Here is a 27,301-nt window from a genome sequence, read left to right as displayed (position 1 = left end):
TAGACGATATAGATATGAACGCTCCTAAAACTGATCGCATAGTCTCACTGTGAACAACTTCCCTTAGCAATATGGTTCTAAGAAATTTAGTGTCTATGGAACACATGATATTTTCGTGCGTTGTTTCCTATTTTATATGCCTATGTTCTAACATGAGCATACCGAATTAACGAATCGTTAATCGTTGTAGGCTTTATAAAGCACATTTTAAGCAAGAACATAAATAGATACCAACGCTTTATTCGGAAGCGGCAGAAAGCTTGTGGAATTTAAGCGAATGTAGATTTGAAAGTGTCGATGTTACCTGAAGTCAAGATGAAGGAATCCCTTTATGTCCCACTCTAACTCATGCATTTATCTTATAATCTAGTCATGTTTTCTCGATAGGTTAGTAAAGCAACACAATGAAGGCATTTTATTACTCCTATAAGGCAGATAGAGAAGTGAAGTTAGTACCTATGTGTTGACGAACGGTTAAAAATATTAATGTCGTCATGAATTTAAATATTTTGGATAACGATAACGACATTCAATCTTCTAGTATATTTCTATAATCGAAAATAGTGACTCCAAAAAGCCACAATTAAAGTTTATTATCTCTAAGAAGCATATCACTGAGATCGCTGAACATTGGAAAGCAGCGATTTGGATACAAATATTGATTCTTCTCATTTCACGTTCAATTGATCTATAAAGTAACACTTCAATAATTTCATCAATGATGCTAGTGTTTTGTACAGATATTTTAGATATTCAGAATACTTTCCTTAAGTTGCATGCCTAGCTAACGCTTGACCAAACCGCAATTAATTGATTGTAATTAATTAAAGCTATTGTGCCTATTACTGTTGATTCAAAATTTTTCCCTATAATTTTAATTGTTAATAATTATACCGTAGAAACATATTAAGTTTAATTCACCATTAATCAAAACATCAAAACTTTATTTTATGGTAATCAAGGTAAACAGTTTATTTAATAGTCAATAGCTATTAACAGTTTATTAAATTCGCTAATTATCTTAAGATACATTTCGATTCATTTCATATTTAGTCTTCTTCTTTACGTTTCTCAAATATTGCAATGAATATTCCATCGGTAAAATCCTTCTCAGGTAGTGCATATAAGCAGTTCTTGCCAATATTCTTATAATTCACATCACCAACGTTTTGCCACTTATTCCGTAATGCTTTTTTACCGCTAAGCAATTTAAATTGTGGATTAATTTGTAGGCAACGTTGTACTACCTAAAATGCAAAAAGAAAAACACTTATTTAATAAGAATGTGTATAATCTCCTCCTATAACTTATATAACCTGTTCATTTTCCTCTGCATACAAGGAACAGGTGGAATAAGCGATACGCTTCACTTTTGAGAAACTCATGGCATGTGAAAGCATTTTGATTTGTAATCCTGCTAATTTTTTAAGACGATCCGGGTTTTTGTCGTCAGCTTCCAATGACATACGGTTTTGCATACCTGAGCCAGAACACGATGGATCTACTAGTATATATTCTACATCTGGGCAACGTGTGCTATCTACATATAAAAAAATGTATTGATTATTAAATTTTACAGAATCCGCGAGTATATGTATTTTATTTACCACACTTTAACGCATCTGCATTTATCGTTTTCACTATTTGGCAGCCTGCGGCTTCCGTCATATTATTTAAAACGCGATAACGGTCGGTATCTTGTTCTATAGCGAATATTGTACCTTTGTTTTCCATCATATTACATAAATGAATAGTTTTCATACCGGGTGCAGCGCACATATCTAATACCACCGACCCCGGTGGGGGATTAAGCAATTCTGCTACCAAGCAAGTAGCCTATTGTTATATACGAATATATAATTAAATATAATATATATGTATATATATATATATATCAATTTATTTAATTACCTTATCTTGTAGCATGAACTTCTTGCTGCGAACGAAGTCATGGCATGCCCAATAATGTTTCTGTTTACCACAAAATACGAATAAATTGCTTATATGCATATCAGTTAAATATTCCGCTTCCTCCAGATCGCATATGGCTTTAAGATAATCGTTATAAGATTCAAAAGTTGGATGCTCTTTTTTAACCCATTCTTCATTAGCCAACATTTCATGGGCATCATTGACGGCAAGTAAATTGGTGTTGACGCGCACATAGCGAGGTTTAACATCTGTTAAGACAACATTAAATATTCAGTAAAAATGCCATTTAAAATTATTTTCTAAGTTTTATTTATGAACTTAAATTTTACAATACTGTTCATGATATTATGATAATTAATTCTCTTTCTTTTCATCTGCTGAGGGCTCTTCATTCTCTCGGAATGCCTTGAAAACGTATAAACATATTATGCCGTTAACAGCTAGAACCGCTGCTAGCACTGAGAAACAGTTTGTCTGGAATACAGTAAAGTCAAAAGATGTCTGCAGCCACGAATGAACACCATAGTACGTTATGAAGGGAAACGTAAACATTAGTACACTAAATACTAACAACCACAGATAAGTAGAGACGGTTGAGTCATGTAGTACTGGAATGACAATTTCTTCCTCCTGAGTTTTTTGCTCAGTTTTCTTTGTTTTTAGTTGAGTTGTGTTTTCAACGTTAAGCCTTTCCTTACCCATAATAACAAGTGCTATATATTAGGAAATTTCAAGTAAATCTTGCCTTTTTTGCGTTCCGTTCCTAAGTTTTTATCTTTAAAAAAACTCGAAAGTCGTTCGTGATAGTCACGCACGGTAGTTACAGGTTTGCTTTCGCCAATCAGTTGTTTGCGACCGAATATCAATTCTGTAACCAAGATTTTACACAATACAGGACATAAGCGTGGATTCTCCTCAATGATTTTTGTTTCTTCAATTGCGTTATCAATAGCACCGCGATTATCTACGTATTGTTTTAGAACCGCTTGCATTCCACGTTTGTTCTAAGAAAGTTAAAGAAAATGGTTTGACAGTTAATTGATGTTTGACGTTTTATTGTTGCACTTTTGTTACCGCATGCTTCTCTTCATAGATTAAGCTTTTTAAAGAAATTTTTTGGTTACGAGCTAAAGCAGTTTTTAATAATGCAGTACAACGTCTATATTGCGTAGGTACTTTAACCGAATGTTGAAACTTTGAATTCGATTCTTGAGCCATAATAAAGAATGCAACCACAAAACGAAAACAACACGTGACCACTAACACAAGACAAGTACCTTTAAATGTCAAACACGATATGAGTGTAGATATGAAACTCATACTCAAAACACATTTTTAGAAATTTAGTACTGTGGATGATGTGAACATAAATTATTTTAAATATGCTTGGCTCTTCACGACTTTTATGTAGCATGCTAAACTTATGCCCATTTTTTTGATTATTAAGTAGTTGGTAAATAATTTGAATCATGTGTTCATGATGCAACCATTCTTTGAATTAGCTATAACCACCTTATGTAAATGCAATTTTTTGGAGGTGATCTTAAGACTTTTAATGAGATCTACTCTCTACATTAACGATTTTTCTATTTAACGTTTTATATACAAGTGCAGGAAGGTATATCAATACATATAATTTAGTTTCACAAATTCATATTTAATTACCACAATGAATTAAACGCCCCAGTAATTTTAAGTGGTAGGGAGTGAGCATACAAGGCAAAGTCTCTAACTGCATTTAATTTTGTAAATCTGAGAATGATGCTTGTCACTGTTCTATTCAATTTGAATTACATTGTAGCCCTCTCTGGATAGCTAAAACCATCCGTCTGTTGGGAAGAAACATGTGCAGCGAAACCTCACTTACAAGGATATGATGTGGGTACCATCATATACAATACTCCTCCAATGAAAACGGATTGGATGCTTTGAATTAGGATACAACATACTTATACATCTAGTATAACATACCAATACATCAACCATGCACTAATCAATAAAAGACTTTATTAAAATCCGTATCAAAACAAAATGTTTCTACATCAGCTTTGTTTTTTTATAGGTCCACACGCCCCGACGTAAGATAAAGATAATAATACCAAGCTCTCGCGCTTTCTATAAACAGCTTGAATAAAAATATAAACGCTGCTTACATCATGACATCAAAATAGTTTTATAAGACTTCAATATTAAGATGGGTAAAGAATATTTCTGGTTGATTGATTTCGCCACGGTAAGAAACATGGTGGTTAGCAGTATCAGACTCCAACATCTTGACAATGTAACGCATATGACTCTCCTCTGACTAAAATACAGGGTCTTAAGGCATACTTAATACCCGCAAAAATTAGTTCGCGAACCTATTAAATGGCGATAGTAGTGATATGATTAGAATCGAACTTCATCTCAAAGTGTTGTTTCTACTATATTAGAAAGGTGTTTGATTCGGTACCCAGTGGTAATAAAGTGATGGCGGATTGATGTATCTTCGGTTGAAGTAATTTTCGTTTTAGTCAATGATAACACATGTTCTGTTAAATATAATCGGTCATTTTTGTATATATATTATTGAAAAATTATTAATATATGAATTATTTTATTTCTATATTCTTATATATCATATAACAAATGAATTTATAAATTTATATAAGAAATTCAAATTTGAGCTATTTGATGAGATATTAAATTAATTCAAAGGCTAGCTCGACCTTATATTAAGTTTATTCTTATTAAATAAGAATAAGTATAGTTTACATTTTATTACGATCATTGCTTAAGTTTCGAGCGTTCGAGCTTCGACGCGACTATATAATAAATCCTATATATTTTATATATAGGATATATATTATTAAGTGAATATTTATTTATTATATTCCCTAACTATTTCAAGAATACAACTCAAAAGTATTGTATATTATTACATATTACTTATGTATATTTTTTTAATATAATAATTAGTGACAAATGTATATTTAACTATTAAAATTAGGTATTTAAAGAATTAAGAGATATTATAATAAAACATAATATAATAAATGTACATACTACAGAAAACTCGTCCTTTGAAATCCGTTAATTTCATCTTAAAATAAAATTATGTAAAATTTCTATCTAAAACTTATTGTAATAATAAGTTTAACTATCAATGAAGCTAAGGTACGATAATTGAATCTATTACGAGACATTTTTTACAAGATGTAATTTTGTAGCAATGGGTCGAGTCGATGATAGCAATTGGGGTGAGTATGATGATGCTGTCGTTGAAAGAAATTCTGATATCGACGGTGGTTGTTCACCTCGAAATGGTCCAAATTGAGGCGTGTAACGTACAAGTTGTTCAAGTTTTGAAAGGCCATGCTGTTTGCGGATATTTGAATTAATTTCTCGAGCATCCAACTTTGGTGGTAATACTAAAGAGCTGTCGATTAGGGCTTTCCCATCAAAAGTTATTACAGCACCGCTGTTTGTATCTGGTATTTTTCTGTTGTCTGGAGGTAAATAATATGTATCGATCCGTTCAGCAGCCTGTGCTTCTTTGTCTTCTTCATCTTCATCTTCATCTTCTTCTGTTTCTTCAATATTTATTTGTAATTGTTCGTGACTCGTGTTGGGACCTAAATCAGTTTTCGTTTCGTTATCTGTCGCAATTGCAATATTATCTTGGTCGTTTTCGCTTCTATTTGTTGCACTGATACTTAAATCTATTTCTTCATTTTTCTCAAATTCCTTATAATCGTCATTCTTTTCCTTATTATTTTCTTTTAATTCGTTGAAGGTTGCATTTCGCAAATGTTCAGCGGACGGCATATCATCGGAAATAACATTATGAAAGAGATCAGTGTGCTTTATTGAAGGGGAACCGAGTTTTGTGATTACAATTGTCTCATTTGTGCTGTCGGGTGGTGATGGAATGAACATGGGCTCAAAATTTTGGGTTTGGGCCTCATTTTGTGCTGATAAGAACAATGTATCTGTTTCCATAACTTCATCAATTTCAGAGCCAGGATCTTCACGACGATGTGCAATTTGATCTACTCCCTCAGGTAGGACAATATCTTTGTTAATAATCGGGCGAAAACCACTTTCAACGACTACTGAATCAGGCTGGAAACCATTGTTTACTGCTGGTTTCATTGTGGCTATTTCTACCGATGAGGGGTTTTCTTTAACTTCATGTACATCAAAAGGTTTTTTAAATGCATTATTTGGCTTATTGACAGGAAAATTAGTTACGGAATTTAAGTTTTCATTGCTATGGCTAGATGGTTGGTTGAGGTATACTGGTTCTTTTTTTAAAATGTTTGTATTTTGTGCAAAAACATTATTGTGTTGTGAGTCCTGTGGGATTAAATCACTGTAAGGAACTGGTATAATAGGTTTTACATTGGCAGTTTCAGCTTTTCGTTGGCTTACTAATTCAGTATATTGACCAAGTAGAAGAACTGGTGTGCGTATCAAAGGTTTATCCGCAAAAAACGGTTTGTCTTTTAAAAGTGGTTTCATTAAACCTGGTATTGGAGGTTTTCTGTAGTGACTTATAATTAATGAGGATTGTGGTACAGCAGCCATTAGTTGCTGTTGTTTAATTGGATTTCGTGGTAAATATTGGGGAAGCACAGGCTTTGGCGTTGGTACCTTTTTAAGTGGAGCAGGGTATGGGCGTCTACCTGGTAGTTTTACTGGATGGAAAAGTGGAGCGTTTTGCGGTGGTCGCAAATATTCCGAGAGTCCTATTGTTTTTTGTGACTGTGTTGGAAGATTTGTAAAATTATTTGGATGATGATATAAATGAGATGACAATGCATGTAATATATGAGATGGAGGTGATTGGTTATGAGATAGCGAATGTGGATTAAAACTAATGAAACTTGGTTGATTATGTAGTTGTGTTTCACCATGTAATATTTCAGGAGTTGCTGTGGAGATGTAAGGCTGAAGCGGTAATTTTCCGGAAGATGGCGGTATTTTGAGTAAACCAATTGCGACTGTGTTTGGCTTCACATTTGTGGACGGGACTTTGTTTAAGGGGTAGTTGTATTGATTATTGATTAGATTGGCACCTGGTGATCCAACACTGTTGTCACTATTATTGCTTAAGTTGCCACTTTCACTCCGATTCCTTACGATACTCTCCTCGAGAGCCTCAGCAGCGCGGATTCCATCTGAAATCAGTTTAGTAATTTCCGATGATTTTGTTATTTCAAAATTTAATTTTGGCGGAGTTCCATTCATATTGTGATTCTTAATTAAATCTGTTTGGTGCATCAATAAAAAATTAACGTTGGGGCTGACCTTAGTTTCATGGCGAATCGAAGATTCGGCTGTTATGTCCTCATCATCAGCAGTAGGTGCAGGCAATAGAACTTCATGTTTTTCAGATGCAGCAGTAGCAGCTTTATCACAAGTGTCATGTACGTGAATCTTCCAACCGAGGTATCGATGTGTAAAGCAATGGTAATAAACTGTATCGGGTGTATTATGGTCTGGCTTCCACGTAATAACCTCAGGTTCACCAGGATCGCATTTGAGAGTTAAAGTACGCTGATACGCTCCAAATGATTGATAGTCATCTGCTGAAGGTCCATCAACATCTGGCGTCCAATTACAAAGGCGACCGACGCCTGTAGGCGTAAGCTGACCAGATCGTGCGCGATGTACACCCGCGAAAATTCGAATTGACTATGAAAAAAAAATTAATAAAAAAAATTTAAAATCAAAGTACAAATTTTTTATAGACCTTTTTCTCTTCTTCACGTTTGTGCTCGTAACCACCGACAGGGTCGTCGGTTATATAAAACGGATGATATTTAGCGGGAATATCTGGATTATTACCGCCTTCAACAACGAAGGTATATGTCTTACCTCTCACGACGTGTATTTCTGGTATTAATAAGCCATTAATATACCACGATATGCCCCACCCAACGTGCCCTTAGTAGAAGAGGTAATAATAATTTAAACAGAAAATAGATTAGTGCGGAAATTAGTAACAAAAAAACGAAACATACCAGTTATTGCAGGATAGCCATGCTTACCACCCGTTGGACCCATTTGTGCATAAAAAACACCATCCTCTGGTTCGTAGCACTGTATAGCTGGAATATCCCATGCTCCATTGGTGTTAGAAGGCTTTGGAGTTGGAACTGGTCGTGCCTGTTGGGATGCGGCTTGTGATTCTCTACGAGTGTTTGGACGTTGCAAGTTTTGTGGGCGGTTATCATAAAACTCTTCTTCTTCTTCATTTTTCCAACGGTCATTATTTAAAGAAGGCGTGCTGGCTGGCGGATATCCTTCACCTAGTGTATCTTGTTTAGTGTCTTGCTCTTCTTCACTCTCGTCGGATGAGGAACTCGATTTGGTAGCTTCTGGCATGGGACAATTCCATGTAGGCTGACGTCCAAAATCAATTTTATGCGTCTGTTTGGTGTAATGACTATGGAACGAGGTTTCCTTACGTTCATTCAACGGACCAATAGCCCATACAATAGCTTCAGAACCATTTATTGAAATTGGAAGATCTAATCTGTCAGTAGCTTGTAATGAACGTTGATAAGTTACGATTGAATATCCATTCACCATTGCAGCATTTAATAATCGCAAGGAATTGGTGTTTTCCTATTTATTACTAGAATTAGAAATGTTAAAATAAAAGTCGTTCGGATTTCTTTTACCTCGATGTTGACATCGGGGCAGGATCCTCGCCCACCCGAACATTGTGACTTATCATCTAAGAAGTAATCCTGAGCAAAGCCCTTTCCTGTAGCCTTGTCTACCCAAGCAACAGCTACATCGGAACCAATCATCTGAGTGCGATCCTTATTTGGTGAAATACCAAAGCTCATGTACTCATTTTCGGCTATATCATAATAAATAAACAATAATTCGTTTTACCATACGTTTTATTTTTAATGTAAAAATATACTGTGGTAAATAGCAAGAATGTAACATGTGTTGGGAACGGGAAAAGTATACCAGTAACGCTTCTTTGCACAAAAAAATATTTTAATCAATCATTTACAGCTAAAAATACCGTTTTAGTAAGTAGCCTAAATAGGCAAATCAACCGGCTTGCAAAAACTTAATAACCTAAAGACTTGACATAATTGCAGATGCGGTAGTAACCGCAAGACTCGCGACGCTTCTCTACTTCGGGCATGACAAATTTGAGAAGAACAAGAGGGTTTCATGTGCTCCGCTACAATGGTTGGGAGTAGGGAGGGATGCTCAGTATGAAGTTGTTACAGCCGCATGCCTGTTCTGGCATAATTGCACCATAATTGGCATGAGTTGAAATGCATAAAGAAGCCAAGTAAACATAGCCAAGTAAACACAGAACAACAAGACGGTATAGAACTTTGGAGTTCCACTGATGCCTACCACTGATGCCTACCACTGATGCCTACTAACATTGCCAGACTGCATGTTAGTGGAATTCGCTGTTATTACGTATAAAGCTATAATGGTGCAAAAATGCCATCTCTTGTGTATGTGCGCAATTTGCGACTCCTTGAGGTTTTTTTGGTGGTATGTATGGTAAGTATATTGTCGTATTGCGCAATAACCTGTTGCTCGCTGACATTGTTTGCAACTCGTTATTCCGCAAACGAATCCAAGTGAAGCGATCAATTTTAAATCACATAAAAAATGATGTAAATATATTTACATTGTCTCTCTTATTTGGCCCGAGTACTCCTGAATTTCTGAATATTAATACAAATATTTACATATAAAAACCTCTTATAAACTAAATACATTTTGATATGTCAATTAACTCATTTGTCAAACCCATGACATCTTCATGTAGATAAAGATATTAGTTTAAACTTTTCTAAAGGTATACTAATACTCCTACTATAAGATAAATGGGGCATATATGAGGAGAATGAAGCATTTGTCTGTTTGTGTAAGATTATTTCTTGACATCTTCATGTAGATAAATTTATTAGTTTAAACTTATTTAAAGGTACTACTACTATAGTATAAGTACAAGGTACTTGTGCTCCTACTATAAGATAAATAGGGCACATAAGAGGAGAATGAAGCATTAGTCTCTTTGTGTAAGTTCACTTCAGCATTAAGTTGGGACACCACAATTGGGCTGGTTGTAATATTAACCAACATAGCTTTTTAATATAAATTTCTACTTTCTTGAAGTTTTTTCGGTTAAAAATTAATTTTAACGATGGGTTGTCAAACAGATCTTCTAAGAAAATCATGTGTTTATGTTCTGTTTTGTTAAATATATTGAAATAATATCACACACTCTCTCCAAAAGAGGCACAACTCGAAGTTCGTCAATTTTGAGTTAATATATGGAACTTGCTTATAGTTTACCTGTTACCTGTCTACCAAACCGCAAAATTCAGTAATATCTCTTTTTTTTTAGGAATGACACTACGTTGAAAAAATTATTTTTTCATTTTGTGAAAATCGACTAATTTCGAGTCGTGGCTCTTTTGAAGAGGGTGTGGAATATTTAAGAAAAATTTTCAATCATTCGATGCAAAACTGTCGTGAAGTGTTATTTACTTACCCAATTTGGCCACTAATTGTATAACGATGCTCTCTCCAGCTACAGCCCAACGGACTTCGAACGCCAAGTCATCATACAAAACTTCACAATTCAGCTTTGACTGGATCCGTTTTGGTTAGGTGTGAATAGAAAAAGAATTTAACAAAAATCATTTATAAGGAAACCAACCCACAAAAAATTTAAGCTAAAGCAGCGAAAGTTTGAGGAAGTAATAAATTGGCTAAACATTTTTAGAAGAGATTGAGGAAGCCCTCTACCACTGTTTAGTATGCAGCATGTCTAGATTTGTTTGTGTTTTTGAATAAATATCGATACATATTTTTGTGGATGAATATACAAAATGAAAATGTTTTTCGTTTGAATTTTAAATATTTAAAAATAAAAATATAATTTGGAATTTATGTTGAGTGAACAGTTAGTATTAAAAGAGAATAAAGGAAGGAGATAGATAGTTAATGATAGAAAATAAAATATATTTTAATAAATAAGCTTGAGAGTTTTCTGAAATACACTGGAAGATGCATAAATTTGTGCGATAGAAGCAGGATTTTCTCTGTTATACCAATCAAACCAAGTTAAACTAAGGAACCAATTTCATTTTGTATTATCCAAAAAAATATATAAAATAAATATTCAAAACACGAGTCTTTTATTGTTTAAAAATATATAAATTTTATTAAATATCAATAATAAACACGTATACAAAATAAACCTTAAAATAAATATATATAATTTTGCAGTACATGCCAAAATAATTTTCGATCAAATTAAAATTAGAATAGAAAATACGTAAATTCATTTCAAACTTAAACTAGTTATATGTCTTCTTCAATAAATATAATATACTATAACATGAAAATATATAAGGAATTAAGCACTAAACAAACGATTGAGTGTATATGAGCAATGTAGGCTTCAACGACACAATCTATTTTCAAGGCTCTAAATCATTGAGAATTGTTTTGTAGTGTTTTTTTACCTGTGGACTTATGCCGAGCATTTTCAATGAAGGTGGCACATTAAGGCCTTCGGGTACACGCACATGGCCGAAATCAACCGTGAAAGCTTCACACCAAACACCAAAGTGGCCAATATCGAAAATGGTGAGATCTCCGGGTAATGTAAGAACAATAGTTTTTCTATCATATCGTCGTAATGGATCTTCTTTTCCATTCTCGTCAGGTATGCGAAGACCTTGTGGAGTTGGACGCTGACCACGACCAACCCAAAATTTAGCATCTGAAATTCAAATTTCTCATAAAAGTTTGCTTATGAATGCTTATTATACTACTATATTGTTGCACTCTGTAGGATAAGTTGTAGACTTATTAAATCACTAAGTTAAAGAATATGTAGCGGGAATCACCCTGAACATAAATTTTAAATATAAAATGAAAACGGTTTGTGAAAATAGGTTAAGAGGTGGACCCATATTTTGTTTACCTACAATAATTACTTAAGTACTTATAAATTTGAGTTGGTATAAAACTGAAACAGATTATTTAAAAGGTTTTCTAGAGAGTCATCTTAGTAGTCAAAATTTTTTTCATTTGAAGACAAAGTTTTCTGTTTATTTTATGGTTTCAGACGTTCTAAAAAATACAATAATAACAATCTATAGTAATAGATCTTTTTCTTTAAATCTGTTTATTTGAAAAGAAACAATTCTTACTGATTTTTTCTATAATTTGGGAAATACTTCGCATAGGTGATCAAAATCTTCTCATTTCAAAATAAACAAATTCAACTGATTTTTTCATGATTGACAAGGTTTTGGAAGACAGAATAATCCCGATTAGTAATTAAAATCTTCTAAATTGAATATTAGCAATTTACTGAATTTTTTTATGATTCAAGAAGTTTTATATGACGGAATAATCATGATTAGCAGTCAAAATCTTGTTTAAGGACGAAGAATTTCTATGGATGTGCAATTAATTCTAATTTTTAGCATCAATTAATAATAATTTTATACATTTTTATTACTCAGCTTTGTCATATTAAAGTTATTAGTAATCAAAACACAAATTTCTTTTCATATTCAAAATAGTTGAAAACTTAGAAATTTTGTATCCAAAACTTCTAAATTAGCTCTACGAATACTAGTACTTACCTGGTGCTTCGCCATCATAACTGAAATTGGGAACTAGCAATGTTTGTGCATCAACGATGACAATACTGTCGGAACCGACACCATGCACACCTTTCAATGCATTAATTTTTTGTGGTCTGGGAAAGTCCAAATTGCTTGGTATTGAGACATCACCAAAATTAACAGCGAATTCATCACACCAGACCGAAAACCATTTAATGTCACGCAGCGTTTTGCCATCTGGCAACGAAAGTGTTATGTGCTTATTGCGATAACGACGTGTCAGAGCTGTATTTCCACCACGTTCGTCACGCAAGCGGTATGCCCCTTCGTTGCTGGGCTTATTTGTGTGTCCCACATAAAAATAGGCGGCTAGTTTGATCAATTAAAATGAAAAGTATATATGTACACAATATAATACGAGTAGTAGTTTATATTAAAACAATTATATAAAATGTTTAGTAAATAACAGCTCATAAGTAAAGTTAAATGAGTAATTTCATTCCTATTAATTATAATTAATTACAATGCTAATTATTTAAAATACCTGGTGCTTCACCGTCGTAGTTAAAATTTTTAATAAATAAGGTACGCGAATCTACGGCATACACATCACCAGATACACCATGGTGTAGGCGTTTAAGAGCTCCTATTTTTGTGCCATAATATGGAAATGAGGCGTTTGTTTGTAGAAATACTGCAATAAATACAAAAAAAAAAAAAAATTAAGCATATTAAATTAAACACTTAGGAAACAAAACAAATTATATATCTATAAATATTAATTTAATAACATATACATATCACTAAACTGAAGTAGCAGCGTTTGCTTTGAACATAACATTTCAAACAAAAGACTTAAGACACAAACTACTGTGATTTTTGCTTTCAGTTGATTGTAAATAATTTAAAAACAATGCCGTGAATATGAGCAAAAATTAATGAAAATAATATTTTATAATATTGTGTAATAATTTGACATTGTAAATTGCAAACAAGTTAATTTAAATATATAACAAAACTTTTTTCAAGGTACAAAATATAGATTGGAGTATACGTCTCCAGAAAATAAACTTCTAACAATCAGTATAAAAGATCTATTAAGTTCATAGTGCTTCACTGGTTTATTATTTTTAAGATTGCTTTAATTAATATAATTTGTTTCCAGAAATTAAGCAGATTTAAATACTGTAATTAAGGATCAGTATGAAGTTGAAAGATTGCGTGAATGCCACAATTAGTTGATTGATACAAAAATAAATAAAGTGAAATGAGACAAATAATTACAACCGACAAAATCTATCCTTCAAGATACATTATATTATGTCAATATTCATAAAACCGAAGCAAAAGGCGCTAACACCTAAAAAGATACAAACAGCATAGCAAGGTTGACAAAGATGCAGTCATGAAAAAAAGACAAATAAAGGTTCGGAGAACAATTTCTCACCAATACTCGTAATGCTGATAACGATGAAATTAAACACTAATTGAAAAGTGTATATATTTTGAGTGTTAAAATCTAAAAGATGAATCACAAACTAAATGGTTAGCTTAAACTTAAACCTGTCTTGATAATATATTACTTTTGAAAACAAATACAATAGTTAAATAGTTTACAATAGTTAAACGTAAATATATTAGTAAGACGTAAATAGAAAATAATTTAAACTAATTTTAGCCGGGCATTCACATTCTCTCTGTGAATGCCTGGCTTTGGCGTCCAGAAGTTATAGGTTCTTAGGAAGATACTTCTTTGATAGTTTATCTGACTGTTCATCGGTGAAGACGAAATACCTATTAAATTATGTAAATTCGGCGGGATGAATTTAGTCTCTACTCTTCTATACTAGGCGAAACGGCGAAAAATTGCTAATTGAGGTACATGGAAGTTAACTAATAGCCTGCCACTGCAACCAACCAACCAACCATATTTTGTTAAATAATTAGCTGAAGTTTTCTATGACACATATTATTTGCAAACAGTTTCTTCAGTGTAGTGAACTCATGCTATCACTCTCCATTGTTAGTATATATTATGTATTTTAAATTTTTGCATTGTTGACTAAAGTATATATAATAAATTACCTTTTATTTATTATTTTAAGTTCATTAAAAGTAAATTCGAAAAAATGAATCCCAAAATGTTTGTTTCCAAACTTTTGTAAATTTCAAAATTAAAGTTTGGCCTTCATGTGAACTTTCTCATTTGTTTTTATTGTTTTGAAGATTTATAATCTAAACAAATCGTAAAAATATAATAAAACAAAGATGAACATAATTAACTATGTAAAAATATGTGATTTTGTTATTACAACATAATTACTCAGTGAATTCACACAATCATAGAAATTGCTAATTATCATAAAAACTACAAGAGATTTTGGTTTTGGGTGTATACGTTATATACTCTTGTATTGTAATACCCAATAAAATAATTAGAAGTACAAAACTAAGACTTTATTATTACATAATTAATGACACCAAATTTTCATTGTTCTTTTCCAACCGAGCAACTAATTAACACCAATACAAAAATTAGCAAAAAAATTAAAAACAAAAAGTTATCTTTGGCCTCATCGAAGTTTCAACACACTTTACTCAAACAGTTGTACTGAAATAATTAAATAATTTATTCACAATTTTTATATTTTTTAAAAACATGAATTCATTTTTGATAGTTACTTTATATGGATTCTTACTCTAACTGGACTCACAAAAATCCCTGTAAGAAATATGTTTTGATTGGTTAAAAATGTCAGACTGATTTAAATACAAATAGTTAGATTGACTAACTGTTATACTGATCAAAAATATAGTTAATATGATCTCTGTTGTGATGCCCTTGTCACTATGTCATAAATATTTTAATATGCTTAATATACCTTGTATTCAAGACATTGTAAACTAAACATGACAATGTACATAGCGATGCTGGCTTGATTCAATCTAGCCATTCCAATTGAAGTTATTTTCTACCAACTTGCAAGCATGATTCTGTTCTTTATATATGAATAGATAACTATATTTTATTATTATTATTAAGCCTTGCTTGGCGTCACATGATTCCAAGCTGCCTCTATACTGGGCATAGGCTGTTTACAAATTGCCTCTATCTTTACCACTTCTTACTGCCACTTCTCCGAGCTCAACAATATTGATGTTCTATCTGCCAAGTTGTGTGGATTGGCTGTTACATTCGTTTAGTGTTGATCTGCACCAGGTAATCTTAGGCATTCCTCTTCTTCAACTGCTTTGCGGATTATACGTAAGAGCTTGAAAACAATCCAGTCAAACCTTCTCTTGCGTATATATGTGTTGATGTCGTTTGTATTCGTTATAAATAACTATAAAATCATCAAAATTTTGTATCAATAAAGGCCAGTTGGCACTGAAAGCTGAAAAATTGTAATATCTGTTAATTAAGATGAATAAAGTAACACTCATCTGGATTTCTGCGCATCGTGTATTCAATGGTTTTAAAACAGCTGATAAATGTGCAAGCCAGTTTAACGAAACCTTATGGCCACAACTCACAAATCAGACAACTCACAGAACATATTATTGAATCAATTTCAATTGATTCAATTGAGAAGATTTTAAAAGTTATTACAATCAATGGAATTCAGTTGATAGTTTTGAAAACTCAAAAATAACCATATTTGATAAATTCTAATTGTTAGCGAGGCGTCAAAAATCAATACCTTATAGAGTAGTTATCCAGTCAAATGTTTAGTCAACAGCACAGTCGTACTATTTATATTAAATATCGTAACTATTGTTAGTACGTCAAGTACTCTCAATACAAACCAAATTGAAGAGATAAAATTCTGTTTACACACGGTATATGTACAATATATACAATAAGATGGAATGGATGATATATATTATTTAACAAAGGATGATCCGCAATACATATATATTATTGAAAAAGTTTAAGTGCACATGCATATTACTATAAACCTTTTATAAAGTAAGAGCGTTTACGTTTGCGTTTGCATTGATTATTTCGAACAAAAGACTTAAGACACAAACTACTGTGATTTTAGGTTAAAATAGATTGTGAATATGTAATTTAAAAACAATGCCGTGAATATGAGCAAAAATAAATGAAAATAATATTTTGTGATATTTTATAATAGTTTGCATTGTGAATTGCAATATAGCTTAATTTAAATATATGTTAAAACTTTCATTTCTATTTCACAAAAGATCTAGAATTAAGTTTAAGTTTAATTACATTGATATATGCAGACTTACTGTCAAATTCAAAAAACTTAAGTTTTATTCTAGTGAATATCTGGGTTGACCATGTAGCTATTTCTGATACCGCCAAATATCCATCAGCAGTAGTCTTTGAAAGTATATATTGGTTTTATTGTCTGTACATAATTATAAAAATTTTAATTTTATATACACGTATTTATGTAAAGATTTTCCCAAAATCGGCGATATAATTACCAAGTCTATTTACAGTAAATGATTTGAGTTCGCATTTGACTTCGTTCATAATTTTATAAAGCTTGGTAATGCCTCTACAAACAGAATAGTATTGAAATTGAACAATTAAAAATAAAAATATAATTAATTAATTCAATTATTCTATAGCTGGTTTAGGATTTCGTTCTAATATAAATCAAGCAAGTGAGTTTGTTAATAGAACTTTCACAGCAGAGTAACAAAACTCCAGAAAAATGTGCGAACATAAAAGTCAAGTACGGCTTTGGGTCAGTTGGTTAAGGTGCGCTGACTCTGAGCTTTAAATTTAGCAGGGCAGGAGTTCATTCCCTGGTACTTGCAGTCTCAAAATATTATTTACAAATAATTAAATACAAGGCCAATACTAAGCCCAATGATGATGGGTATTTGACAATATTCGAAACAGCTGTATGGTTAGACATAAATTCAATTAATTAAAATGATATAAAAATGAATTCTTGTTGTTGTAGTTCATTACTGTCCGAAAAACCTCTTTATAGAGTTTGATTTATTAAAATTTGATTCCAGGAGAAGGAGGATTTACTTCAGTATTTACTGATCGTTGCAAAAATTAAGTATAACTGCTTTATTTATTATTATTTCGTACAACTTTTATTTAGTTTATATAATCTAAATTGTATTCATAATGAATATATTATCTTAATTAAAATAATGGATTCGCTATTTACCTATTAAAACCTTTGGATTGCATTTGAGTTGCTCGTAATTCATTTTAAAGCCAACAATTTTTTATACGGAAATATCTGAAGTTCCAAGTAGATATCAGTGTTTGGTAACTACGAGTACCCACTTATGGTCATTTTAAATGGACAATGAAATACTAATTCAATGCAAAAGTTGTAAAATTATGTATTGTGTAGTTTATATGTGTGTAGTAGGAAAGTTGAGTGTGATGAGGAATAACGTTGAATTTGTCTATGTGCTCGTAATACGGGTATGATATGCATACTAAACGCTAAATAAAATAGTTTTATTAAGCTCTAACATAGACCTTGCCAAATGCGATTTTATGTTATTTTTGCAGAATTTCAGTGCAATTATTTGCGCTCTTGCCTGAGCTTACCTGAACTTGCTTGAGCTTGTCTGAGCTTGACTCAGCTTGACTCAGCTTGGCTAAGCTTGCTTAAGTTTGCCTAAACTTGCTTCTTGTATGCAAAAGGCGTTGGCGCAATTTACTCTATAACTGCGAATTACAAATGCATAAATTTATACTTCATCATTTGCTATTGATTCGCAAATAAATTGAGATATGGCATGCATATCTCAATATCTCAACAAACAAATAGCAACAGCTTTCGAGTGCCACATACATAATTGAAAAATTTTACAAAATCATAAAGTTTATTTTTTTTTTTGTTTTATTTTGCAGACTTAGACTGGTTCGAAACGTACTTAAACATTTTATATTTGCCGCTACCAAAAACAAATGTCAAGTAATAACATTCAAAAATAGACACATTAATACATATGTATCTACGTGAATATTGTATGAAAATATATCTATAAACATAAATATAAATAAATTAATTAATTTCCTAACACATTTGAAACAATGCAATTAACATTAATGGCACCGCAGCCGACCACAGCCGACCACAGCCGGTCGTATTAATAGTTGTGGAAACTACTTCAAATATTCACCTGTCTGCCGGCGTTTCAAGTAGCTGAACTATTCGAAAATATCATTCGTGAATTTTTTTTATTGGTATTTTTTATAAAATTGATTGTTTTTAATAAATTTGCATTTAAATGTTATGATTATTTTCTATTCAATTTATTAAATTGAATCGCAAATTTTCGTTTCCAACTCTCGAAGCATATAAGTTAAATTGTTTCGAAATATTCTAGAACGTATTGTATTTATGGAGATAACATTGGATAAATGTGGAGTAAAACAATCAAAGCAAATATGCAAAGATATATGCAAATATTTTATAAAATCTTACGAATATACTTTGCAGATACATATATCTTTTTCTATTTATTACACATCGAGCAAAGACTCTGCTTCGTTATATAAATGATGAGCGTTGGAGTGAATCACTCAAAATCATGACTAAATCCAAAGGTTTATTGCAGCTATTATATCACTTAAAGTCACAGAATCTGTAAAATAAATTTATTAATGTATTTAAAGGGCTATAAAGTGTAAAACCAAAGTTATTAATTAAAACTGTTATTACATTATATACCGGATTTAAATATATTAGAAGTGTTGGATGTATTAGATTCACCGGAAATATTTTGCATACTGCAAAATTGATTCATAGATTAAAACTTTACATAGGAAATTTGTATAATGATTTATAAAATAAATTATTTGTGATTAATTTATTTAAAAATGTCTCTAATGATTTTTTTGGTACTTGAATATTTTATTGCAACATATGACCTCGCAACCCATTTGTAAGCACGAAGCCTCTTCGAGTACCACAAAAAACTCCCAGTAAGTGATATCAAAAACATTATAAAATTGTCTAAGAAAATAGATTAATTAAAATAATACATGTAATTTAGCTAGCATCAAAACTTCAAATATTCAAGAAGAAAGAAAAATTGATGGCAATAGTACTCGAGACAGGCAAGAAACCTATAACTTTTAAAGACGAGTCTGTTACAGAATCAACCCTATAACAAATTGATATATCTATCTTTTGATAGTATTTAAGATAATTTCAGTTATTTAGAAAAGTTTTTATCTTGTTAACAGAATAGGGACACATTAATCATTAATATACACATGTGTAAATATAGTGCTTTGATTGAATTTGGAGGAAATGTGGGACAGTTGTCAAAGTCCCAATATCCAAGTTTTTATATTAACTATTTTTATCTTAATATTTTACCTAAATAAAGTAGTATTCATTGCATAACTACGGATCTTATTTTAAAATTGAAAGAATCCCTTATTGCAACGATGTCAATATATATCAACTCTTATTTTTCGATTCAATAGCCTAAGTACCTTTGCGTGCCGATAGCAGATTATCATTTACTGTACTGCATAAGTAAGGTCCGTGGATATTGAAAAACATAGAATGATTAACGAATAAAGATCAAATTTTATTATATTCATTATGGTTGATGATATATGGTATTGGGTGCTTTTGAGTTAGGCTAAGGCCTCTATGCACTGCAACCAGCTTGATCTATTGTTGAACCCTTTATATGTATTTAGACATTCAGTATCTCGAGGAATCGAACCAGCTCCTTCGGAGGGAGTTTTCGAAGGTCTTCATCCTCTAGTTGGTATGCACCTAAAATTTTGTTTCTTCTGTGGCCTAGTGAATCACAGTTGGTGATCAGATGTTTCACATACTCTTCCTCATCACAGCATTCATTATGGTTATATGGAATATTTGTAGAATGAAATTTCCACATTATTACTACTTAAAAATTCGGTACGAATTGTCAAACTAGGGTATTGACAATGAATAATAAATGAAACCTTATGAAAGCTTTATTTTGTACAAATTAATTATTGAATAGTTAATCAGATATTTTTTAATATACAACCAGAAAAGTATATATATGTAGTTATGTTAAAAAATTATATAAAAACTATAAATTTGAATCGAAATTATGTGTTTTTTCAATTACATTTTGCCAAATAGCTGGCAAATAAAATAAATTGAGGTGTCTAGGTGAGCAACACATATGCACGGAAATATGATGCAGAAAATTGAAAAGTATCACGTTGGATTGAGGAAAACTGGAACATTAAATTAAATTAGTAAAAGTCATGAAATAAATTAAAAATAATAAGAAAAATTAGAGTTTATAGCAACACATACAGTTGTGTCATTAAACAATTTCTTTATTCCATCTAATAACATTGAGAATACTTCCTGTTCTCATCAAAATGTTCATATATTGAAAAATATATGTATATATATTAAGAAAACAATGATATTGTATTACGAACCGTAGACTGTAGACAAAAAGACATTTAAAAATTCAAAAATCTATTTAGTATCAGATAAGAAACTTAGAAACCCAGATAAGATAATTACAATCGCAATAAAAATTTTGTATATTTTAGTATAAATAATTTAAAAAAAAAAGAGGCTGCTTCAGGATTAAATAAAATCGCTAAAAATTTTAACTATGGTACATATGAAAACAGTATTTTACAAATCTGGGTATACTTACGGATGCAAACTGTAGATTCTGTGAAGAGAATGAGGAGTCGGCCACACATGTGCTGTTAGAATGCCCTGCACTAATGCACATGCGAAATAGGCTCCTAGGAATGTATATTCTTACGGAAGAAGTAATAAAACTCTGTAAATTAAGTTCTATACTACTCTTTATTGACGCAACAGGGCTTAAAGACCTACTCTAAGCTCAGAAGTGGGCACAATAGACCCGACGATCGCAGTGCTACATCCCCTAACAATAATAATAATAAATAATAATATGAAAACAGAAGTGAGATTGAACTAATAATTATTAAATGGGAAAAATGTACTCGGAGCGGCTTATTTATATCCCGGAATCATTAGTTAACGACAACTAAGTACAGTGCATCGTTTCATATGGAATTTCAGTCTTCCCTAGGACGGTGAAATAACAAAGAGAGAAAGCAAATGATATCTAATTGAAATGAATATTTTCTATTTATTTGAAAACTAACAAAATCCCACAGTTCAAGTTTTTAAATTTAAAATCAAAATCATTAATAAAACAAACAATAAAATAGTTTGTTTATTAACATCAATTAAAGAAATTTTCCATAGTTTTTGGCTCAATTATTCATTATTTGCTTGTTTTTATACAAATTAAACGCAAACAATGTGGCAACTCATCAATGCAGAGAGAGTGGTAAGTTATTTGTAACTCATTCTTTGAGAGTTTAATGAAGGCTCTGCAGGATAGCTATTGGTTCAGAACGAATTTTTAGCGTCACTACATTTTCTAATGTATCTTGCATTTTGTTTATAAAGTCAATGAGGATCCGATGATGGTTCGAAATGAAAACTTACAAGACAATGTAAAGTTTTATAAAAGAACCTGACGATAACTAACAATATTTTTCATGCAATCAAAGAGAAAGAATATCAGAGCAGTAATCAAGATCGTCACAGGGTACAACATTACAGGACCACTACATTTATCATTACAGATTCTATACATTAACTTCGTCTGTTTTTTGCCTAGTATTGAAAGAACTAGATTGAGATTGTTTCTCTCTCTCTCTCTCTACCTAATACCCAAAGTTGATAAAGAAAATGGAGAAATTCGAGCTGGAGTAGCCTAATCTGTTTAGGGTATTAAATTTTTTTTCACACTTAATGATAAAAATGCAAATAATGAAATAAACCAATATATAGTTAGTAAATATACTTTATTGCTCTTTTTCTTTAATAAATGTATCAAAGCTGCAAATATAGTTAATCTTAAGTAAGATTTGACTTTGCATAATATGCTTGAAGTAAATTTCAATATTAAGTTATTTCAATTATTTTAAAAATTTTTAGTTCCTTATAATTAAATGAAGTTCATTAATTCAATCAAGATTTAATAAAATAGTTACTAACGCCCAAGGCACCTTATATGCAAATACTAGCACAGAGCTATTTGCATTAAAAACTTCGATTAGCTAAATATAAGAATATTACAATAAATAATTGTATTTATTCGAAAGATATTAAAAGGAACTCATATGTATCATGTTTTTAATGTTAAGGTTTAAAAATTGTAAGTAGAAATGGCGCAATATTTAAATGTCATGGCAAGATTAGTGATTTTAAAGAGAAAGATAGACCAGGCAGACAGATAGACAGAAATTTTCAATAATGATCATCAGAAATAGAAACTGCAAAAACAAAAATTATTACTATCTATGATTACTTGTACTGCAACTACTTAGGTATATGATCAATCTAAAACTAAATTTATTACTAAAAAAAACTAAAAAAACTTGTTAAAATGTATACATTTGTGAATGCATAAAATAGGTATAATCACTGTTGTTACTACTATGGACCAAAGATCGTCTAATCAGTGCAACAGTCCAACAATCCAACAATCTAACAGTCCAATAGTCAAACAAAGAAACTGGCAAACTGGCAAAGTGGCAAAGTGGCAAACCAACCGACCTACTTTCACGCAAATCATCATCATCAATTCAACATCGTTTCTTCTTCGAAGCAATAAAAAAAATGTATTCAAAAATAATAAAAAAAAAAACTAATAAAATTGAATCAAGGAAAAACTCATAATTGATGGTAATCTATGCAAATGCATACTAGCTGGCTGCGCATGCGCCCACCGCAATTAAAACATTCGGCCGGTTGCCTATTGGCAATTTATTATAGTCGGTCACTAACAATGCGGCCACTTTGCGTATACGAGTACGTTTGTATGGCACAAACATACCAGACAAAGGTTAAAGACATCACTATGGTAATCGACCCATGCTAAGGTCTTCTAGTTTTTACCTCTGAACATTTGTCGACGTATCTTTCTTGTGAACCAGTTCCAATATGAGTAACAGTTAAGTTTATAACATACTTGCTTATATATTTATTACATGTGATTATAATTTTTATTAGATATTCAGATTTATACAGTTATTTTAAAGCCGGCCAAATTACTCAGAAATTGGAATCCAAACATTATTCATATGTGAGAGTAGAGATATGCAGAAACCTAAACCTATTTAATATTTTATTATTACGAGTACATATAAAAATTATATTGGCAAGTATTTTAAATATTTGTATATGTCGTCATTAAAAATAATTACATATTAGGTGCAAATTATGCAAATCATATTTATCACCATTGAGGCTAATAATTATTTATAAAAAATTATAATAAATTATAATTATAATAAAGCATCCTTTAGTTGCTCTACTAAAGTTTACGTTCCTCGACTTGCATAATTATTTAACATATATGCTTTCTACAAGCTTTCAATGCTTAAATAAAATTAGAACATTTTAGGTTGCTAAGTATTTATAAATATTTAGTTTTTTGTTCATTACGAAGCACCAAAAACAATTTGATTCAGCGGGTTTTTATTGGAACCTTTACGATTCACATCCACTGATGCGCAAATTCATAAAATAGTTTTCAAAGTAAAATTCAAAATATATATATATATATATTTAAATATAAGGATAGTGATCTTGTGCACTAATGCACAAGCGGAAGAAACACCAGGGAGGATATTTCATGGATCATAAGGATTCAAGTCTAGAAAAGATAGGCTCTATACTCTCTTTCATTAAAAAAATCGAACTTGGAGAAGCACTCTAATCCGATTACCCCTTATCCCTTCAATGATAATCAATCTTTTTATTGCATTGACAGTATATAGATATACAAGAATAAATAGTTATTATGTCAATCAGTGATGCTGTATGCGTCCTTATATCACATGAATGCACTTTACTGTTTGCAGTTTTTAAACAATATAATTAAATTAATAGCAAAAATGCTGATAATTCATCTTTTTTACAAATTATATTTTTACAATGCGATTCATCGATGGTGTGTAATACGTAACCACACCTACAGATTTTACAGATTTTATTTAACATCACAATCACTATATCGCATTATCCTTAAAAACCCAGGATACAATTATGTGATTATGTGATAGATATTATTATTATTCATTAGATTAATAAATCCTCTTTCAATGAATCAATAAGATGTGGTGAAACCTTTATTTATAAAACCAAAGATTTCTATTTTTAAGACTAAAAATTTGTGAAAATTTAAAAAAAAGAAGTCTAACTAATAATTATTTTTATTAATTTTTTTTTCTTTTTTTCTTATACTTACAGCAAAAGCTTACGAAACCCAAAAATGTAAAAATCCTCATATCGCTTATTTTATACATATTGTTAGCACTTTAATTTTCAGGTCCTTCGACCCTTGTATTCTCTTTCAACGTTTAGTGATAAAATCTTGTTAAAAACTTTTTTTTAACTAAAAAATTTAAAAAAATTATTACATTAATTTATTATTATTTTTTATTATAAATTAATAATTCATATTTTTTAATTAGCATTTAGCATTTAGTGAATTAATATAAAAGGTAAAGAATTTATATTTGAAAAAACTTTCTGTATGTTTTCACTATTTTATTGAAATCCTTTTTCGATTATAAAAATCATCCATACACACTTCCAAGCGATTTCGCTCTTAGTTATTCCATACACAACCATTCAACGGTCACAACGTTTTTGACTTGATTTGGCTGGAAAGCGCGCACTTAAAACTTTAAACCAAACTCTGCGAACACCTAAACCGTACTGAAAACTCCGCAGGCAGCCAAGAGAAGCCAGCAGTCAACTTGGCTTAAACATATATAGACAGATGCTGGCTTTGATTTGCTTTTGACTTTTTTATTAATTTTTGTTTTGTTTTGTTTTGTTTTGTTTTTTATTATTTTAACTAAATGTACAAGTTTCAAGTTAGCAGTTAACAACTAAAGCAAAAACAAAAACAAAAACAAACACAGCACAGAGCCAACAGCTAAGAGCTACGTACAATTATGATGAAGTGGCCAACAGCGTTGAGTTGAGCTGGACTGCGTTGAGCTGAGCTGAGCTGAGCTGAGTTGAGCTTAGCTTAGCAAAGCATTTGCGCTTTGGGCATTTGATTTGGTTTGCAACGACTCAGTTGTTGTGCTGATGCGACAAAAACAACACCAGAAAAAAATAGAAAAGGAAATTATTTCGTATTAACTGCGATGTGTTTCATTGATGGACGATGGGCAAAGTTGGGCCACGCCAAGCTTGAAATACAGGGTGTCAACTATTCTCCAATCTACGCTTACCAACAAAGTTATTGAAGCCATTTTAAGAGTTACATACAATAGCTTTAATAAAATATTAAAGTAAAGAATCGCAAAAATTATATACCCTCAGGAACTGTATAGTATATAGTCCCTTCAGGACCTTCAGGACTATAAACATATATATGTTTAAAGTAAAGGTTATCTTATTTTGTTCAAAGCAAACGATTAATATAAAGGTTATCTTATTTTGTTCAAAGCAAACGATTAATATAAAGGATCGCAAAAATTATATACCCTCAGGAAGTGTATAGTATATAATCCCTTCAGGACTATATATATTTAAAGTAAAGGTTATCTTATTTTGCTCAAACCAAACGATATAAAACGTGTCTCTTATGATTGCTAACTGCTTTAACAGACATACTATAATATAAGTTTGATTTAAACAAAAAAGTGCACAGTTTACTATCAGATTTTAACGCGGTTGCTGAGACAAATCTTCATAATAAAAAATATGTGAATAGATCCATTATTCCCAATACATTCAACTTGCTGTCGGGGTAACATATATGCATCCTGTTGACCTTCCCGTATTTCTTAATAACTGAAACAGGTATTTGTTAATTAATCGTATATTGACCTAAGACTTCTTAAAAGTTATTCTTTAGTGATGATTTACACAGCTTTTAATGTTTTCCCCCTATCGAAGAAAAAAAAATAAACAGAATAGAAAGAATTTGAATTAATAGATTATAAATATTCTTTAAACTGTTCTCTTTTAGGTTTTTCACATATTAATATATAGAATTCATATAACGCAAAATATAATGCTTCAAATACCACAATCACTCAACAAAGGCTTTACATGATTTGTAGGAAGAGAATCCGAAAATATGTGATATGTGTTAATACGTAAGCATTGCTGCGATTGGATGGTTGATAAATCCGACCAGTCGCATTGTGATTTAACATAATTTTTCATATATGAAAAAACAAAGTTAAGTTTTTACTTATCATTATTATTATTATGTGGGGCTAGTTGAGTCAATGCACTTGAGCACTTTTACTCTCTATCAACTGCGAGGTTTCTTCACAACCCCTCTCTACGCCTTGACTGGATTATTGTTTATCGCTTCATCAGACTAATAATAGACCTCAGAACTACATACCTCCTCGAGGAGCCTGTACCCATTCTGAGAATCGATAACGCGGTGTTGGTAAGCCTGTCAATTTTTGTAAATAATTTCAGGACTCTATACTTTATGCATTTTTTTATCGGATCAATCTTGAGGTCCATGAGGATGTCATTCGTCCTAATGTACTTCGGTTGTATCTGATTTGAATCAAATTATTTAGTTTAATGTACATAGCAAATAAATAGATTTGCAGGTAAGAATGGGCTTACACGATGATATAAATGAAATCATTATGTTCTATTGTATTATGTATATAGAAAATAAATAGATATACGAGTAAGGTATTTGTA

The 27,301-nt window shown here is 31.3% G+C and overlaps 3 protein-coding genes across 7 annotated transcripts in view; all 3 read right to left on the bottom strand.

Annotated features, from left to right (window-relative positions):
* Positions 1 to 942: 942 nt before the first annotated feature.
* Positions 943 to 3,210, bottom strand: LOC119680821 (28S rRNA (cytosine-C(5))-methyltransferase). Its single transcript, XM_038093815.1, has 6 exons — positions 3,007 to 3,210; positions 2,678 to 2,936; positions 1,912 to 2,180; positions 1,608 to 1,836; positions 1,317 to 1,540; positions 943 to 1,247 (listed from the first exon to the last, which is right to left on the bottom strand). Exons 1-6 carry the CDS (start codon positions 3,148 to 3,150, stop codon positions 1,050 to 1,052), a joined length of 1,323 nt encoding a protein of 440 aa, XP_037949743.1. The 5' UTR covers positions 3,151 to 3,210; the 3' UTR covers positions 943 to 1,049.
* Positions 2,272 to 2,684, bottom strand: LOC119680822 (vacuolar ATPase assembly integral membrane protein vma21). The gene has a single exon (XM_038093816.1). The coding sequence runs from the start codon at positions 2,632 to 2,634 to the stop codon at positions 2,287 to 2,289; it is 348 nt and encodes a 115-aa protein (XP_037949744.1). The 5' UTR covers positions 2,635 to 2,684; the 3' UTR covers positions 2,272 to 2,286.
* A 1,714-nt stretch (positions 3,211 to 4,924) lies between the features above and the next one.
* Positions 4,925 to 27,301, bottom strand: part of LOC119673885 (protein Skeletor, isoforms B/C) — a 94,312-nt gene continuing 71,935 nt past the window's right edge. For 2 of the 5 annotated variants that reach the window (XM_038084988.1, XM_038084989.1), the window contains exons 3-10: positions 13,105 to 13,254; positions 12,579 to 12,929; positions 11,445 to 11,704; positions 10,466 to 10,565; positions 8,604 to 8,788; positions 7,941 to 8,547; positions 7,670 to 7,863; positions 4,925 to 7,611 (exon numbers count right to left, since the gene is read on the bottom strand). In XM_038084988.1, the coding sequence (XP_037940916.1) occupies positions 5,107 to 7,611; positions 7,670 to 7,863; positions 7,941 to 8,547; positions 8,604 to 8,788; positions 10,466 to 10,565; positions 11,445 to 11,704; positions 12,579 to 12,929; positions 13,105 to 13,254 (4,352 nt within the window). In that variant the 3' untranslated portion in view covers positions 4,925 to 5,106. Of the gene's footprint in view, positions 7,612 to 7,669; positions 7,864 to 7,940; positions 8,548 to 8,603; positions 8,789 to 10,465; positions 10,566 to 11,444; positions 11,705 to 12,578; positions 12,930 to 13,104; positions 13,255 to 24,854; positions 25,002 to 25,195; positions 25,330 to 27,301 lie in introns of those variants that run through there. The other 3 variants (XM_038084990.1, XM_038084986.1, XM_038084985.1) reach the window with 3 other exon arrangements.

This window comes from Teleopsis dalmanni, chromosome 2, assembly GCF_002237135.1.
Source record: "Teleopsis dalmanni isolate 2A chromosome 2, ASM223713v2, whole genome shotgun sequence".
NCBI classification, from domain to species: Eukaryota; Metazoa; Arthropoda; class Insecta; order Diptera; family Diopsidae; genus Teleopsis; species Teleopsis dalmanni.
Note: the sequence above shows the minus strand (reverse complement) of the source record. Positions and strands in the feature narration are given on the sequence as shown.